This window comes from Bombus pascuorum, chromosome 6 (genome assembly GCF_905332965.1).
Source record: "Bombus pascuorum chromosome 6, iyBomPasc1.1, whole genome shotgun sequence".
Lineage (NCBI taxonomy): Eukaryota > Metazoa > Arthropoda > Insecta > Hymenoptera > Apidae > Bombus > Bombus pascuorum.
Genome location: NC_083493.1, coordinates 5,444,262 through 5,463,966, shown reverse-complemented (window position 1 = coordinate 5,463,966; position 19,705 = coordinate 5,444,262). Strand labels below are relative to the sequence as shown.

The following is a 19,705-nucleotide window of genomic DNA, read 5'->3' as shown; positions in this document are numbered from 1 at the left end:
ATTTACTACTTTATGTATTTATTATATATTTATTATTATATTTTGTACCTTTGCATGTAACCATCGCTCGGTTTCAGTTTCCAAGATATTTGCAAAAAACTGTCGGTGCCACTGCAGTGAATTTTGCTTATAGTTGTGCATCTGTGACAGTGTCACGTAAGAAACACAAGAAATCACGAAATTGACAGATCATCGGCGATCTCCTCGCGTCGCAGTTCGAACGTTTCACAAATAAGGTAAAGAATCGAACTTTAGATACAGTAGCAAAATTTATCGTAAGAATCCAACAGAGTGACATCCAACAGAATTATAACAAAGAATGTCAAGAGCTGATGTATGTACCGGTTTTTTTTTTTTATTTTATTTTGGTTTTTTACAATTTATTCTTATGGACATTTGGTAAAGTGTTATATCTTATTGGTGAAAAAAAAAAATAAAATAAAAATAAATATAGCATGTGGGTGGCTACCCCCAGCGGGGTGCCAGCTTCGTTTTTTCTAAATTATATCTTTTATGTTGTATGTACCGGTGACGTATTTTGTCAATAATTGATTTAGTATGTTGCTTCCATGTAAGTTATGTATCTAAGTGGAGTCCTAGGTATTAACTTGCCTTGTTTATGTTATATTGGATTTTTGGTGGATTCCGTTTTCTTAGTGTAAATGTAATATGTTGCATTTACTGGGCTTTGCTTTTATTTATATATCTCGTTTCCTTTATTTATTTATTTATTTTTCTACCTGCCTAGATGCCTATTAACTTGCCTAGTTTGTGTTATATGCGTGCCATTCAATTGGATATTCGATGGTTTCCGTTTCTTAGTGTAAATGTAACATGGTTGCATTTATTAGGGTTTGCTTTTATTTATTTATCTCGTAGCCAGTTTTCTATTTTTGTGATGTGCTTTTATAGTAATGTGGCTGCTGTTTCTGGATCAGTGTCCCTGACTGTTCAAAAATGTGCGGGCCCTGGGAGTGCCGTACGCAATGTGTTAAGAATGTTAGAACGGAGTGTTTGGAAAGCTGATTTTGGGAAGGTTTATATACCATGAATTTGGCTCCTATGAAGAGGGTGTCGCCGAAGGTGTCGCCGGGGTCCAGGTCAGAAATGGCCATGCTGTTACTGTTTTCCGACACTGGAACGCTCTCTACGTTATTGTTTCGATGGCCTGCGGAATGTTTGTTAGACCTCCTTGGTTTTTCTATCGATAATTTATGACTCTGTGACATCGTTGTCGCGTCGTTCGGAAAAATCCACGATTACGCGATGCTACGACTATCGCGGATAATACAACGTCTATTTTAAAGACAATTGGCCAGCATTGCGCTGATCAAACTCGAGATCGTTAGGATAAGTGCTTCTCGTATTTTCTTTTATTTTCACTCTCACTATTGAAGTTATTAGAGAGGCGATCTTAACGGAGACTTGTCAGTCTTCAGTTTCTATCTCTTCACAAACACATCTTTCGTCTGTTTAAAGAAAGAACTTTATTTTACCTCCCACACGGAACAACGTGTTAATTTCGTCTGTCATTCTCGAGGTTATACGAAGGTTGATATCTTTAATGAGTTTAGAGAAACGTTACATCCTTGAAAAGCAGTTTTCCTTTATACTTTTCCACGAATCAAAACTGAAACAAAACTGAAGTTTTTAAACAGACGATAGAGACAAGAAAGATGTAAAAACTGCAAAGAGATTAATGGAATCAAGAGAACGGTTGTATTCAAGAGAGTAAAAGCACGCAATTCGAAACGTAAAAATTTAATCTTGGAAAATTCGATCTTCCTTTTCTTTCGTGCTTTGTTCGACAGACTTTAATCTTTAAAGTGAAAAATATTCACGCTAGAAAAGCGTTAAGAACGCGTTAAAAGCAGCGAAATACGGTGGTCCATAGCGAGGAAATACATCACCGGTGAAACTCGAAAACGTAAAATATAGTCTGCCGAAATTCAGTGGTCTTCGGTGCGGCCATTACGATTTACGATTTTCTTCTCCGCTTTTTCTTTCTCTTTCCTTTCATAGGTACTTTCGCGCTTCTCATCTTGCCAGTTACTGGTCGTACTAGAGGTTCGATATAATCGATATATCGATTATATCGCCTTTATTCCGTTTATACACGTATGCATATCCTTTTCGTATTCACCCATTACACATTTTTCCTTTACCGCGAACATTTATCTCAAAACACCTTGAGCTTTTGTGATTGTAAAAAAATTCTATATTTAAAGTGCTGCGAAATTTTTGATACTGTTAGCGGTATCTTTTGAAACTTGCGGAAAAATTAAAAATGAGAATCAAAGGAAATTGATTGGTATTACTGAATTTATTATTATATTATTATTTATTTAAAATTCCACGCGAATCTTATTACAATATATAATGCATGATAAATTAACTCGATTAATTTTAATTCGATTTAATTCAATTTCAATCGATTTACATATTAATTTAAGAAATGCTTTAAAATTTACGCTCTGAAATATCATCAACGTTATTGCATTTTATTAACATAATGCAATTATATTCTGATAAACGTTAATAAGCCCGAGATCTAATTGAGTCAAGCTACCTCGCAGCAGAGCAACAGTACCCACAACGACGTGATAATTATTAAAATATATAATCCAGTGCTGTTTTATCTTCTCCTAAGTATCTTCACTGCGACAATTTAAAAATTACACGTTTCCTAACTCGATTACTTATAATTACTTTCTCCAGTCGCTCCACGCCACGACAATTGATTTCGCTTTTAACCGTTTACGTCGGAAACAAAGCGCTTCGCCACACTGTTTCGCGAAAACGATCTCGTTCACAGATACAAAAGGGTTAAAGACTCGACGAGCGATGAAGAATGCAAGACAGAACAGGTGGTAAGTAGGAAGAAAGGAAGGTAGAAAGGAGACGATCACGGTACACCTCGACAATTGCCTCGCGTTTTTTCCGTTCTATTCGCTCGTGTCGGTAATTGAAAGCAATTTATTTCATATGAAAAAGACCGGTGGTGGTCGGGTCGGATCGATCCAAGGGAATACGACTCATGTAAAATGAAAGAGGACACGTCACAAGGGGTTGTGCGAGGGTGGAACCGCGTCATCGGGCTTGGTGCCGCGTAATCGAGGGAGTGACTCGACGGGAACCCGGATCGAACGACGGGAATATAGCCGATGACCATCTGCTGACCCTTGGCGGCACGGCGCGCCAACAGCAGCAACGATCGGTAAAGAATCGAATCACGTAACAATTACCTGGCGCCAATCAGGATAGAAGTGGTCGCGCGCTCTAGGAGCTTGAAGTGCTCCACGTGGCTCTCGTTTCCCAGGAACCGCTGGCCAATCACCTCGCCTGAAACAGATCAAACGGATTTCTTGAGAAAGTAGTTCAACCACAAATCTGCCGCCTCTTGCCCATTACAGCTGTGTCGCTGTTCTCGTCACACCACATATGTATCCTGTCATGCTAAAAGTGTAATTCATAGATAAAATAAAAATTGTAGAAAGTACACGAGGAAATTGTAAAACGTTTGAAACGTTGTATCGTCGGAAGTGAATTGAAACGCAAGCGAAACTGTCGCAAGGAAAAAACAAAGAAACGATGATTAGCGCGAAGCTAAATGGAATGTGGAATTAGTTACGCGTCATCGAATCTAGTTCGACGACTATTATAACGCGTACGGTACATGCAAGGTTACACGCGGTCTATTTCGCCAATTTCGCGCATAATTTACTCAAAATCCAAATCCGACTTCTCGTCAAACGCACCTCCATTTACCCACGATAATAGCAGACGATAAATCATCCCCTGGGCGATTACGTTTGGAGAACGGCGATTCCGTGGAACGATAACGATCGGAAGCGATGACTAACACCGTGACGAACGAAAGGCGAGCCCCGTTGCGTCGATTCGTTTCTTCGCGATCCCCAAAGAATCGCTGTTTCTCCCTTCGTGCTCGAGTCATCGAAGCCCTATATGCCCGCGTCAAAAATTACACACAAACGGGAGATTTGCAGCAGAATGTTCATTGGTCGCGGGGCGCCCACTATATATCGGGCCTGGCGTGCTTCTCTCTCAAGGTTCCTGCTGATTACGGCGCGTTTTACCGCCTTATAAAACGCCACGTCATACTCGCGTATACTCGCGTATACTCGTGCTTCCCAGCCCGCGTCCTACGTCCATGAATGGATTTTGCCCGTATACGTCGTCCCCCGGATGGCTGCACTCCCACGCGGCTAGATTTATACGCCAGATATAGATGCGTGGGTGTATCGGCGGCGATGCAGCGCGTCTCAATGGACGAAGAGCTCGCTCGTCACTTGCTACGTACGATAGAACGCAGCAGGAACGGCTACGCGTGATCCAACGCGTAAGAAAACCGACCTACGAAAGAAGAAAGAGACTCGCTGCGACAGCTGCGAGTAGGAGAAACAGATCGAAGACGAGAAAGAGTAAGTCGACGAAGGGAGTAAAAAGTCCGAGGAAACCACCACTCGTGCACGATGCCGGGGCAAGGAGAGTGTTGGAAAACGGGTTATAAGAAGAAAGAAGAGAAGCAACGTCTTGGTCAAACAAGACCAGCTCGAAAAAAGAAGAAGAAGAGAAGAACGGATGAGGAGCGTAGGAGGACTAGCCGGAGGAAAGAGAGATAAACAGTGAACGGTGGAACGGAAAGCAGGTAAGAGTTACGAGGTAGGGAAAAAAAATCACCGGCAAGAAAAAGAGGCAGATGGAGAGGAAGAAGATAGGGAAGGAAAACGGTTATGCAGAAGCGAAGAGAAAGAACACACGCGTAAGAGATTGCGGCAGAGTGTCTCTTAGGTCTTGGTCGACGATCAAGCGCTGCGCGCCTACTCTGTGGTGGCTGCCTTCTCCTCCATTCTCAACCCTTCTCGCCCTGCTAAAGCCCTCTCACTCGCAACTGCTGCCAGTAGGCTACTTCTTGCGCTATAACGTTTTACGACTCGGCCTCTCCGTTCGATGTTTCTCCTCTGCTGGCCTCCTCTCAACCTGCTACCCGTCCCCGTATCTGGTGCACGCTGCATGCTGGTACACACGCTGCATGCTGCATCGCGCGCGAGCCACTTTTCTCTTCTCTCCTTTTTCCTCTAGCTCCATCTCCCTTGCTCCCCTCGTCTCTTTCCTCTCCATCTGTCCGTTTCTCTTCCCTTCACCACACGGTTATTCACGTTATACTTTTTCATGCACGCAGTCCACAAACGTAGCCACGATAAAGACTCGGCTGCGCTCGCCAGACGCCAGAGAGGGGACCATAGGAGCGTTGATCGGTGCTCGTCCGATTGTAGAAATCATCCTCTGAATGGGGAAGTTCGCAGGGATCGAGAAGGCTCTGCGCTCGACACTTTTAGAGATGTTCGGGGAGAGAGTGCCGCGAATCGTTGCAAGCAGCGAGGAAAAATGGTCGGAGTATGGTAAGAGCCGAGTAATCGACCGACCACGAATTTATGAGTTTGAAGAGTTCCGTAGCGTACGACAGGATGGAGAGAGCCCGTATTTTTGTGTACTTGGCAGCGACTGAACTTGATTTATGTGGTTCAGCTTGTGTCCCCTTGATTCCTGAATAACGAGATCCAATCGGCTTTTAGGAAATGATCTTTCACGAATTCAAAAGTAATCGCGATGACGTGATTTACTTATTACATACGACGAAATATTATACGATGATGCGTGTCTTCTTATTATCTTTATATTATCTTTATCGTATTATTATATCTTTAATTTTCTTTTTCGTCTTCGTTCCTTTTGCAACTCTTTTTAAAATTCAACGAACGTCTACGAACAGTTCGTTGAAGCTTACTTTTTAGGAGATGCGGAAACACGTGCTTTTGAGTAGAGAGACGACAAAGGTGGAATTTATAATCGCGCTTCTAATTAATCTAATGTTTAATGTTTAAGGATTTAATAAATTAGAAAAATCCCGGTGCTGCTTTGAGTCGTCCATTTTCCGTAACCAAGCAAATTCCATTGAAACAATGCTCAAAGCTTCGATTCCTAATAAAGTGACACGCGCGATTCTTAATTTACAACATTCTGCTTTTTCAAACGAATAAACGGTCTTACGAGTATTTCACGCGCAGGATAACAGACAAATGATCGAACACGAGATTTTCACAGTTGCTTAACTATACACAAAGTTTTGTTGAAATCGATGAATAACGTAATACGCTCTCTCTCGTTAGAAATCATTCCGACTGCAAAAAGATTTCTCAAATCGCTTACCAATGTGTATTTTTAATCTACCAACTGGAAAATTTACACCAATTTAAACGCATTCGTGAATAATTAACGTTTCCGCGAATTGAAATTTATCGATATCGAATGGCGTACTTAAATATCGGGAATAACTACCTGTACGTCGACTTTATATCAGATTGTGCGAAAAGTTTCTTTCGTTTTATAAGGAAATAATAGATGCGCAATGCTTTTTGTTTCATATTAGTTTATTGAATTATGCACGAACATAATAATAGAAATATAACGAAATATATCATACCTAATTCAATAAAATAATATAAAACAGAAATTGTTGTTCATCTATTATCACTAGAACTGCCGATAGTTAACACGAAACTATTTTTAACAAAACCAATCAAAATGACTGTACTTTAAAAAATACGTAATAATAGAATATTTTTATATCTATTGATTTATTAATTTCTTACAGAAGCAATTCCACATTATGTAGTACATTTTTGATATTATTCATTCATCTGGGACCATGATCACTAAACGAGGTTTGACACATTTATAAAATTGTAGAACCAGCTATTTCGACTGGTGTTGGTATAAATAGCCTTAATACAAAATTCAATAAAATAATATAAAACAGAAATTGTTGTTCATCTATTATCATCTTATGAAACGAAAGAAACTTTTCGGACAACCTAATAGTAAACAATCTTTGTTAACAACATTCGATACAGTTGTATCTGTCTCATACTCTAAACGTGGAAACTCGCAGTTTTATTAACGTCCGGATAGTTGAAAGGCACGGATCAAAATAAACGTCGTTTATCAACGACAATGTTTAATCGATGGAGTTGTTAACGTGGGTACACAGAGAAATTACAGCGTGATACATTTTCAAAATAACAACGATAAATATAAGTACGAAGATATAAGGTAGGTTCGAAAGGAACGTCTCGTTCTATTTTCAAACGGAAACCCTATGGAAAGCGAGGCAATAACCGTGGAGAAACAAAGCAGCTGATGAAACTCTATATAGATCAGGGCGTACGAACGATAAACTCGTTGTAGAACAACACGTTCGATCGTTTGTATCTATCGCACGTGTTCTCGCGCCTGTTTGGTGAAAAACGCGGTAACAGTATCTAAACGCAACGATTTTTCATTTAGCGTAGGACTGACGATGCATTTATTCCGATGAAATGCTTATTCATCGATTCGTGAACGTACGACGTGCGTTCGTTCATTCATTCGACCACGATCGCCCGTGTGTTTCAAGTTGCCTCGAATTTCCTGTAGGCGCTTGCACGCCTATTTTATATTGTGCGCGTTTTCGACGACGCTCATAGATCGTCACTTGGGATAAAAAGCTCGGTGTTTTAAGAACACACGGAGAGAAAGGAGGAGAAAAGTTGTATTTGATTGCGAGTTGCAAATCTGATACGCCTTGCTTTGTGCCGTGAACGTAATCCATACTAATACTTACTATTTACTTCGTATCTTTCACTTTCTCTCCCTCTCCCTCCCTCTCTTCATTTCAGTAATTAACAACTTGTCGCTCGCTAAATCATTTAATCTGATCGGACTGTGCCGTTTGACGTGCCACCTTTTCTCTCCGTAGACGCACAAATTAAAGATGAAAAAATGCAATTGCCAGTGTCTGTTTTCGTTTTGTGTTATTTATCTCGCTGGGAACTGTATCGAACGTTTCTGCGAATGAAAAGAAAGAGAAAAGAAAGTGGTGCGTAAATTACCGAGAGAGGAAAATCTTCGTTTTTCGTCGAGCGATCCGAGCCACGACGTTACGAGCGCTGAGACACTCGTAAATGGAGTAATCCTTTGAATTCTTTTAGGACGGCTTTAGTTCTGTACCAGACAGCGTATGAGAAGTACATTGCACGTCTAGAGAGAAACGGTTATAAAGAAAAACCGGATACAAGAAGCTTTTTATTCGAGACGCAAGCAGAAACGGAAATATGCGTAATATTGTGTTGCGCATTTCAGGACTTGAAAGAAAATATAGTTAGAACGGGGAACGGTTAAACCAGCGACGTAACGTATAAATTCAATTTTAAGGCAGATTGGGGAGGACTGACGCGTAGAGAGCTCGATACAGTTTTATTAGGTTGTCCGAAAAGTTTCTTTCGTTTCATAAGATAACATTAGAACTACCACACCAGTCAAATTAACTGGTTTTAAATTAAAATTCCTACTTCATGTTATATCTTTTTCCCAATGATGTAATGGCTTTCGCGACGATAACTAAAAGAATAATATAATGAATTTTATTTTGTTTTTTACGTATTTAAACTCAAAATAATTTTGTATTAAGGCTACTTATACCAACACCAGTCAAAATAGCTGGTTCTGCAATTTTATAAATGTGTCAAACCTCGTTTAGTGATCATGGTCCCAGATGTACTACATAATATGGAATTGCTTCTGTAAGAAATTAATAAATCAATAAATATAAAAATATTCTATTATTACGTATTTTTTAAAGCCCAGTCATTTTGATTGGTTTTGTTAAAAATAGCTTCGTGTTAACTATCGGTAATTCTAGTGATAATAGATGAACAACAATTTCTGTTTTATATTATTTTATTGAATTAGGTATGATCTATTTCGTTATATTTTTATTATTATGTTCGTGCATAATTCAATAAACTAATATGAAACAAAAAACATTGTGCGTCTATTATCTCCTTATAAAACGAAAGAAACTTTTCAGACAACCTAATATATTGCCCACGTAATAGACGATAGATAACCGTACGTTACAGCATACGGCGCTGCAAGTAAGTCGCGATAAGTTACAATTGTTTCAAACAAATTTGTCAATGTGACATTTGTTTATTGGGAGAAGGGCATTTTCTCACTGCGAAATATAAATTTTTATCTCACTTATATAAGGATACAAAAATTAAAAAATCACTGTGTATTTATTTCTACGCAACGGTCCAACATTTTTGTCTTTTTTTTTCTTTAAGGTTAACATGTACCACGTTTAAATGAAAAAAATTCAACTTTATTTTTGCGCGAGAATATTACGCTGAATTTAAATGTACAAGACGATCGTTAAAATATTATTCAGTGTTGTTTACACGATTTTTTTCTTCCAAGATGTACCGCACCCCCAACCCCCAGTCTCCTTTAACTCTTTGCACTCTGAATTTTATTTCAATTTCGTTAGCAGCAGCTCCCAATGCTTTTAAGTGTTTTATCTGAAATTTACTTGAACTAAAAAATAAGACAATTTAAATAAATAAAGGAAGAAACAAATTGACTTAAATACCAGTTTTATTCACACTATTGTTGCATTTTGTAATTTCTACGTGTGTGATATATCTTGAAACAAGTTCCAGGATACAATCCTGACTTTCTTTTCACAAAAAAAAATGGGACTGAAATAATGTCGAGTGGAACTCGACAAAGGAGTTCCTGAGATAAAAAGTAATATCGAGTCACACTCGACATAGGAGTGCAAAGGGTTAATCCTTTAATATTCGACGATCGATCGTTTCACGTATTTATTTTTACTTTGCATTTGACTTTTACGCGAATCTCGGTGCTGTTTGATTTTTAGCGTAAAAATAATCACATAAATCGTGGTCGTTCTACTGGAATGTTTCGCTAACTTTCTTACACTGTGTTTTCGTAGATATAGTAAGTATAGTAGTGGCGTTAATTATACAATGTTGCTGCGTGCAAAGTGTCCATTATTTTTAGACTACTATATACTATGTTCGCCGATTCGTAGGGGTTAAGTAGTCGACGTCTCCTTATCACTGAACTCGATCATTATACAGCAAGAGTTATAATCCTGACGTCATGCTTTCAACGCGCGGAAAATTGTCGCAAATCTTGTAATTTTATTCACGAATATAATATATATTAATTGTAAATTGTAAAAGGAAAATAGAAGCACCTCAAGCACAATAAACAACAGGAATCGTGATGTTTATAAGAAAGAAAAATATCGCAACGATTAAACTATCGGTCTGCAACGAGTATTTTTATGTTTGGTATTCTTACGTTTGAGAGAAATTAGTGTATCAATGTAATTGATGTAAAGAAACACGGTATAGCTAATAATAATTCAGATGGTAAACTTCATCTTTGATTAAGAGTTGAGTGACATTTAAGCCAGAGAAATAATCGCGTCGTGGAAACGTGTAAAAATACACGAGTTCTATTCAGATTCTATTCGATAAGCAGCAGTTCTAATTATATCGTATAAGCACGAATTTGTTTGTTACTTAACCTACTTTCGTTGAAAAACGTTTGCATTTATCAATGTAGAATTAGGTTTTATCAAACTATCGGAATTAGATTTCTTTCACGGCGGAAACTCGATCGACACATAATATATCGTAATCTGAAAAATATAACCTAATTAATAACATAGGATCGTAATGAAAAAAGCAAGCATTTACTCTCGATTGACGTACGAGAAATTATATTCGAGTTTCGGATTTCAAGTGTTTCACGGACTATGGCGGACTATAGGAACAGGTAACAGCGAGCAGTGTCGCTGGCGATTTAAAGTTGCAAGATCCGTTAACCGTACGACTAAACAAACGACCGATTTTCGTTGCAGATATTCGGTAAAGATTCCATTAAGGTAGGAATGGAAGTCGATGGATCTAGAAGATGCACGATTCCAGCCAAACCGACTTCCTTATACCATTTTACGAGCACATTCCACCTTACAACGCGCGTGCACATGTAGGTAAGTACGTCCGTGTATGTCCCGGCCTGCAAGCAATTTCCATATATTACAAGGAGAAGCGAGTTTCATAGAATTTATCGAATGGATGATTACAACAGACGTACGTTAGCTGTTAATTACTCTAATCAGACGTCGCTTCAAGATGAACGATGGTCACCTTAATTAACCGTCTATGCTTTTATAATTTCGTCGCAAGATTTCGTTCGGTAACACGACTATTTAAAAAATATCGTTTGGTAAATTCCGAATAAATACGATACAAGATAAATCGTTGAGCGATATCTCCGTGCAACTGCGATTATAATGTTGTAACGTTAATGCAGATTTTATTATTTGCAATTTAAAACCACCGTCGCATATTATAAATGTATAGGCTGCAACTTATACTAATTATTTCGATTCTCGTTATTATACGAATGCACTTTTCGATATGGCAATATACTGTTATCTGAATATTCGGTTTTATTCGTAAACGGAAAGAATACAATGAATATTAATAAATTTATGTTATATTAAAAGCAAACGCGCACACCACGAATATAAATGTACGACGACAACGATGAACAGGATAGGTCGCTAAATCAAATTTCCAACGAGATAAAATACAAGATAAAATACGAAATAAAGAATAATCCGTAACGAGTGCCTCGTAAGAATCGAATGGAAAGTTATTCTTCGTTATCGATGATTCTTACAACGTGTGACGAAAGAATAGAAACGTCGCCGCTGTTACAAAATTGCACTTTATCGAAATAAGGAAAATAAAAGTCTGACGTGCGATCAAGTGCCATGCGACGCACCGTGCAAGTTGCCAGTTGAAGAGCATCGTGAGTGCAACGGGTAAACCGTTAGTTACGGTAAATTTCCGTTCACTGTCTAAGTACATTGTACTCGCGGCCTCGATAGCAGGGAAGAAACTGCTTCTAATGTCAACGTCGCCATCGTAATCAGGATTTTTTTCAGTGTTGTTGCGGCTTCCAGCAATCCGCGGGAATCATAGTCGGCAACGGTTACACTCGAGTGCTCGCCTAATTTGTTTCGGTCACGAACGCCCGTAAAAGGTTCTAATATTCTTGGGCCGGGATTATAAATCGTGCGCCGAAGGACATTCCTTCGCAATCTTCGCCGGCCAACGTAAAAACTGCTTCCTTAAATTTCCCGCACGCCGCGAGCTGAACCGTGCCGCTTTCTAATTTATCGTAACCCTCGAGTTTATTCTCCCCCGTTTCGATATCATGGTGACGTACGTGCTCGATACACAGAACTTTGTAAGCAGAAGGAAGATCGCTAGCTTCTCAGGACGATGACCAAACATTATTGGCTATTCGAATCAAAATTTATGCTCTCCGTAACAGCGAACTCGCTGTTTTTCTACCTGTTAAATCTTTCTTAGTTTTTCCATGAGTTTTTGAAGAAACGAATTTCCTCGAATCAAAGAAACAAACGAAGCGAACTGTTCTTGGATAAAGGCAGCTTATCGAAGCGCAGCATCGACTGCGATTCAAAGCCAAAGACCGCGAGATTGTAAGCGTAGCGCGAAATTTTCCTCGGTGCGCTATCGATGCACGACGATCGAAACAATTTGCCAGAAAATGATAATGTGGCTGAATTTACGTTGGCGCATATTTACAGCGTATCCGCACGATCGCAATGGAGCAGGAACACGGCGCGGCACGTGGAAAGGAGCAAAACTTTCTAAAGGCATTTGCAAGCCGCTCGTATCCTCTACCGCCGTGGAGCGTAGCTTGCCTCCGTTAATTTCGCCACCGCTGTTCTTTACGAGCGGCCGATGCATATGGATGCGGTGACTGGCTGCTGCTACGAGTATGTACTTTGCAGCGGCGTATTCGCGATACACGAGACGAGAAGTGCAGTGACGACGAGGCTCGGCACGCGCGAACGTTTACAACGTAATTTCTTATTCGCGAGCCACGGCAGTAGCCGCCTCTCCACGGCACGCGCGACCCGTGCCGATAGCAATCGATCTTTCCCACAGCGATACTTAAACCCATCGTCTGTCAATCGTCGATGATTCGTTTATCGTCTTAAACACTAGAATTGTCGATAGTCAACGCGAAGCTATTTCTACCAAAACCAGTGAAAATGACTGGTCTTTAAAAAATACGTAACGATAGAATATTTTTATATTTATTGATTTATTACTTTCTTACAGAAGAAATTCCATGTTATGTACTACATTTTTGGTATTATTAATCTATCTGGGATCCCTAAATGAGGCTTGACACATTTATAAAATTGTATTGTATGGTGTCTCTGGTGTTAGCATCTAGCGATCCAGCGATCGATCCGGAATTTTCCTGATAACTGATATCATCGTATCGAATGATACGCAGTAAAAATTTAAAAAACGTGTACGAAGCTGTACAAAACGAGGAAACTGGTTAATTGGAGTTCGATAAACAGATTGCAGGACCCTTTTACACCTTGACAAGTACCAACCATTTTGACTGGTATTGGTAATAAGTAGCCTTGATACAAAATTATTTTCAGTTTGAATACATAAAAAACAAAATAAAATTCATTATATTATTCTTTTAGTTATCGTTGTGGAAAAAATATAACACGAAGTAGGAATTTTAAAATAAAATTGTAAAAGCAGTCGATTTGACTGTTGTGGTAGTTCCAGTGTTAATTTCAAGGCTCTGTGTCCTACTACCCAGTGAATAAAATGTTATAAATAAAGAATAAAATGTTGTAAACAAAAGTTTGATAATCCCGTTAGAAGTAAACGACGACTCGGCTATCATCAACCCGTGTATATTTTCGAATATCGATTCGATCGTGTTACGGTGACTCTGGTTTACCACGTCCGGTTGACAAACGTTTCGTCGAATATTAATCCTCAAGGTCTGCTACGGTTTGCAGAGAGGCACAGAGAGAAAGTTAATCGAATTCCCTTAACGCTCGACGATTGGATTTTTCGGTTGGATTCGGTGATACGTCACCGGTTCGATCGCAGTTAGTTGGTGGAAGCAAGGAGCTGTACAACTTGGACCCAAGTAATTTGCTGGATCGAATTATCCGTTCCCGACCGCTGTTTCCATTAATCACGCGTCATTTTAACCGCGTTCCAAATACACCGTGTTAACGAAACTCTGAATTAACCGTGTAACGTAGCAAGTTGATTCGTCGGGATAGGGGAAAGTTGGATGCACGAGACGGCGCGTGTCGCGAACGAGTTCATCCGCCGCTATCGCGTTACCTTGTCGGTTAAATAACGAGACGCTCGAGTTTGCGTCTAACGTACGCACGAGAAGAACTTACGTTCGACCGTGTCACGAAGAACCAGGTTCTTTGAAATACTCGAAGAAGCGATCGAGTTTGAATTTAGAAAGGTTATCAGATTGTTTGATACGAGACTTTTCGTGTTTGCTGGCCAACATTTGGGAAAAACGAGCATTCGCATAATATGTTTTATATTCGTCGATGTTTAGAGAAGAGACACGCACGTCTGCCATTTTTTACGCTGACGTGTTACTGCAGAAACGTGCGCTATACTAAATTCACGATCGAAGGGATGACGAACGAGCCGTAACTAGCGTATATAATTAGGGTCTCGTTGTCGCCTGCTCGATGGCAATTGCCGTGTTATAATCTTGCTCGTAGGACTATCGTATTCGTGACAGGAGATTGACGATCACACCCTCGGGTCGCCACTGCGTGACAGACACGCTCTACAATTTTTAGATAGCAATGATTACTTACTCGAGTTTAAATTATCAAACAATTCTGTTTATTGAAAATCGTCGGTTCTACGAATATCGCCAGATCGAACAGCGACGGCGAACGGATAAGCTTTCGCAAACTTGTGCAACTTTTTGCGAAATCTCTGCCAGTTACAGATATTACGAAGTAAGTCTAGTTTATTACAAAGTAACAAGTGGATGAATTTGCAAAAAAAAAAAAATGATTATGCCGTCAGTTTGCTGGGATTATAAAGGAATTCTGTACTTTGAACTTTTACCAAGAAACCAAACGATTAATTCAAACGTGTACGTTCAACAACTCGCCAAACCGAGCGATGCAGTTCAGGAAAAGCGGCCAGAAATGGCAAATCGTAAGGGTGTCGTTTTCCAGCATGATAATGCACATCTTTGGTCACTCGTCAAAAATTATTGCAACTAGGTTGGGATGTGTTGTCACATCCACCATATAGCCTTAACCTTGCGCCTTTAGATTACCATTTGTTTCGTTCCATGGAGATCTCCTTAAATGGTAAAATTTTTAATGATGCTGATGATGTAAGATTATATTTAATTCAGTTTTTTGCTGGCCAAAAACACAAGTTTCATGAACATGGAATTATGACACTGCCTGAAAGATGGCAAAAGGTCATCGACGAAAACGATCAATACCTAATTGAATAAAGTTATATTTTTAAGCAAAAATGTGGAATTTTCCCTCTTATTTAAAATACGTTATCACTTAATTGCCAACTAAATATTAAAATAAGTACAAGTGCAAGTACAAAGATAGTATGTGCCAATGTTAATCATCGCGCGCTCAATGTTACTATACCAATCGAATAAAGAATAATATACTCATAGAGAGCTCGTTCATACATTTATATCAAGGGATGTTACTACGAAAAACAGCAAAAACAATCTACTTAAAGTTCTTTCGTTTCCAGACCTTGTAATCCAAAACACCATTACTTGTTCCAAGGCACAATATTATGGATCTCTCAGTTTTGAATTTCCCTTTCAACTTGAAACTTTTTCTACGGCCATGAGCCGCTACATAACTCAGCCGGCCGGAATCGGATAGAAAAACAATTGTGGAACAAAATGTTGCGTTATTTATCAAGGTCTATCATAGCGTGATGCAATTTTTTCCAGACGTACGTGGATACAGTTGCAAAGTAAAACCGAACTCCTTTCCCTGATAGAACCTTTCCATTTTTTCCATTAATTTTTCCTGTCGTTCTGAACACATTGATTCACATTCACACATTCAATTAGCTATTGTACACAATCAAAGTAAAATCATAAAAAAGTCGTTTGTGCGCTCACAGCGAATATCGACAAACTTAGGCGATCGCAGGCGCGAGATACGATTCGAGCTAATGCCACGAGACCGATCTCGATCGTTTGTACGACCGGTGAGCGAAGTGGCGACAAAAGCAGCGTATACTATTTCCATTGCGCTTCGCTGTCTAATTCGCGACAATTTTTCCACTAATTCCACGTCCTAATAGGATCTCGCGTAACTTGGCCGCGTTATTTCACTTAAACCACTAAATACGAGATATATTCAGTTCCTCGCATTTACATTTATATTGGCTTATTATTCCCGCGGTCGTATTACTCACACCATGCCGTTCCTCAACCGTCTCTCCTTTCTTCTTTGCTTCTTCGCTCTCGCTTGTCCCTTTCTTCGTCGTACACCGCTAAATGTATGCCGCTCTTAAGAGCTTACCGGCCGGAAGCATAGAAGATGAAATTTACTCAGCACTCTCGATCGCCCCTAATATTCACCGAGCGTCTGGCCTCCGGCAGAATTCCAGCCAGCTCGACGCGATAGTACTCCGAGGCTTGATTCGACTGGCGCGACGTGCACGGCCTATCTACCGATCTACCGCTGTGTCAATTAAATCAAACAAAGGCAAGCGTGACGATCGATTCGGCTGTCTACGACCGACAGAATGTCACGTCGCTGCTCTCTGCCCCTCTCGCTCTTTCCATGCGCCTTTTCCTACCTTCTCTATGCATCTCACCGCTTCGATTTACATCGTCACTTTCTCCTTCCGATCTGCCTCACACTCCAATCTTCCATTTCACTTTCCCCGTCCGCGTGTCGCTGCCAATTTATTCCCTTTTTCTCAAGGAACGCGCGTACGCGTACACGTAGCTGCGCTACTTAGCTTATTTTCAAGCCTCTGTATCTGCCATCTGTCCGCACATCGCGCCACCGACGACTATCCTCGTCGGCTGGCGAAACGAAGTTTCGTCAGCTTGTGCCCGAGCCTGTTAGCGTTAAATACCGTGATCCGGTGGCACGATCGCTTTCATTTAGAGCCACGCGGCCACGTTCCGCAGCGCGAAATGGAATTTCGTCAACGCGCCACGCTCGCTCCAACATCCAGCCATGAAAATATCAAGATACAACGTGACAGGCATTCCGTGGCTCGTTGAACTCGCCGTTAGAAAAGCCTTCCTTTTTACGTAATTTCTGCGTGGAAAAATAAAACGGAAGAGCCGGAACGTCGCGCTGCTTCGACAAATTACTCCACCGATCGAGAAATCTATTTTACAAGATTTCCTGCAAAAAATGCTAAGTGCATGCGACGAGTCGATGATGTTTTTGCAGCGTGTTCACAGCCATGATCGTACAGCGTATCGGTGAAGTTTTACTCGATCGAGAAGAGAAATATCGCGAGGTATCGACAACGGGGATCAGGGTCTTGCGGGTAAGATAGATGACGATGGTGGCGATGGGTTCCCCCAAGTGGTGCAAGAAAAGATAAGATACCCTGAAAATAGATTTATATTCCAGAATGAACATGTTTGATCGACGGTTAAGAGATTGTGTTCGATCCATACGATATCTACGAATTCTTTTTCATAGTTACTTTTAAACAGACATGACGAAATTATGTTTTATTGCAGATATTCAACTGCAATTCTGCCGCCAACGTTCTGTATCGTTTTTTCTCCTCTTCGTCCTCAGCTTTCGAACTGCTCAAAACTGTGATCTCTTGATCGTTTCGTTTAATGTGTATAACTTTTTATTTGTCTATCGCAATGCCCGGGATCCGAGGAGCACCACGTACTTTATGGATTATTATCAAAACTGTAATAATGTATTAGGTTGTCCGAAAAGCTTCCGTTTTATAAGGAAGTAATAGACGCACTATGTTTTTTGTTTTGTATTAGTTTATTGAATTATGCACGAACATAATAATAGAAATATAACGAAATCATAGCTAATTCAATAAAATAATATAAAACGGAAGTTCTTGTTCATCTATTATGACCTTATGAAACGAAAGAAACTTTTCGGACGAACTAATATATTTACGATCGTATAAAGTTGCAAATTAAACGTGGAACGTAAGAATTATGACTTTCTTAATTCCACTATGTTACTGTTCAATAGTTTCCATACGTACAGGGTATACTTTTAAATTTAAATCTTTTCTCTCGCGTTGCGGATACGCAGATTAAATTGAATGTTATTTATTCAAAGTATATTCGATATTAATATTAATCGACCTCCTACCATCAACTTGTATCGTTTAAATAGAATCATCCGTTTTTCCTAGTTCAATCACAAGTAGATATAACCACGACTTTTATAACTCTCAAATTATTATACCTTGAAGCTTCGTATTCTCTTGCTTTATTTTTAGAGAGAATAATATTTTATCATTCAACTTCAAATGAAAATTTTGTCAATGTCCTATAAATACATCGTGTTATTTAATCACACAAAATTGCACATCTTTTACATAGATTTCACTAGATATCGTTGTTTTATCGTTACTATATCTATTATTACATCTTCTATTATTTCGCTATGGTTACGTGTTTGTTATAACTCTGTACAGAGTTTGCAATATCCAATTTTGTAGCATAACATCCGATCGTTTGCACGAAGGTTGTATTAATTGCAAATATACGCGGGAGATATCATTTCTCCAAAATGTGAACCTAACTTGTTAAATAATCTCCTACCGTTGATCATTTACCAATTGCGTTCAGACATAAATATTTCAGTGATTTTGTAATAGGTTCAAGCTTGACAAACACACAAAAGCAGCGCAGGTTCTATTAGGTTGGCAACTAAGTGACTGCGTATTTTAAATAAGAAGGAAAATTCCAAATTTTTCCTTAAAAATATATTTTATTCAATTAGGTATCGTCCCTTTTTGTCCATGACTTTTGTTCCCCCGATCGTTGATCGTGAAAAGTCTATGCTTCCGATACGATTCCTTTTGTAACCTAACCGCAATAGACGCAACGCGCTTTCCAAGTTAATTCGATCGATGGATCGGAGAAATGACAAAACTTCGTTGTAATTGGAATGCGTCGTATGGACGCGGCGTTAAGTTTCACCGGGTTATCGGATGGCAGCGTACAATTAGGAATGGTAAACGAGTGGAGGTAAGAGGTGGCGGAGAAGAAAACAGAAGAGAGGGGTCTTTAAAAGCAGAGGCGAAAGTAAAAGGAAAGAAGCGCAAAGGTGGTCTCTGATGAGCGTAAAAAGAATAAAAGCGTCTTTGGAAGACGCTCGAGTTGACGTGGAGTAAGGTCATGCTCTCACTCACTTCGCCTAAAGTACACTAGATCAACGAGCTTTGCTATAGGCGATTCGATTCCATTAACAATAAAATATCTGCTGCTGTTGGTACGCCGAGTTTAATACTCGTTGCTCTGCTAAGCAGAGAAAACAACTGGAAGTTGTTACAGATCTCGCGATAGGCCGTTTCGATTGTTGCACGTAATCATAAAACGATTAGCCACGGTGTATGATGTAAATATATTTTCGCTTTTGTCGTCAAAATAATCCGTCGCGAGCGAAAAATACGTAATTTTAGCCCCGTTATACCTTCGTAATAAATTTGAATAATCGTACGGCGGTAAACGATACAGGCGATAAATAGAATGATAATCAAGTAAATTTGAATAATTCGACGTTCTAACGTTTATTTGGAGAGAATGATGGTGGTTAAAAGTTATTTCTCTGTGAATTTCTGATATCGTGGGACATGGCTGTTTGCTACCGGTTCCCTCGATTTTCGCTTCGACGTGG

General features: G+C 39.5%; 1 protein-coding gene across 2 annotated transcripts in view; it reads right to left on the bottom strand.

Annotated features, from left to right (window-relative positions):
- LOC132908185 (semaphorin-1A-like) overlaps positions 1–19,705 on the bottom strand; it is a 395,917-nt gene that overhangs the window by 233,659 nt on the left and 142,553 nt on the right. For both annotated transcript variants that reach the window (XM_060961947.1, XM_060961946.1), the window contains exon 3: positions 3,246–3,342. In XM_060961947.1, the coding sequence (XP_060817930.1) occupies positions 3,246–3,342 (97 nt within the window). The remainder of the gene's footprint in view (positions 1–3,245; positions 3,343–19,705) is intronic.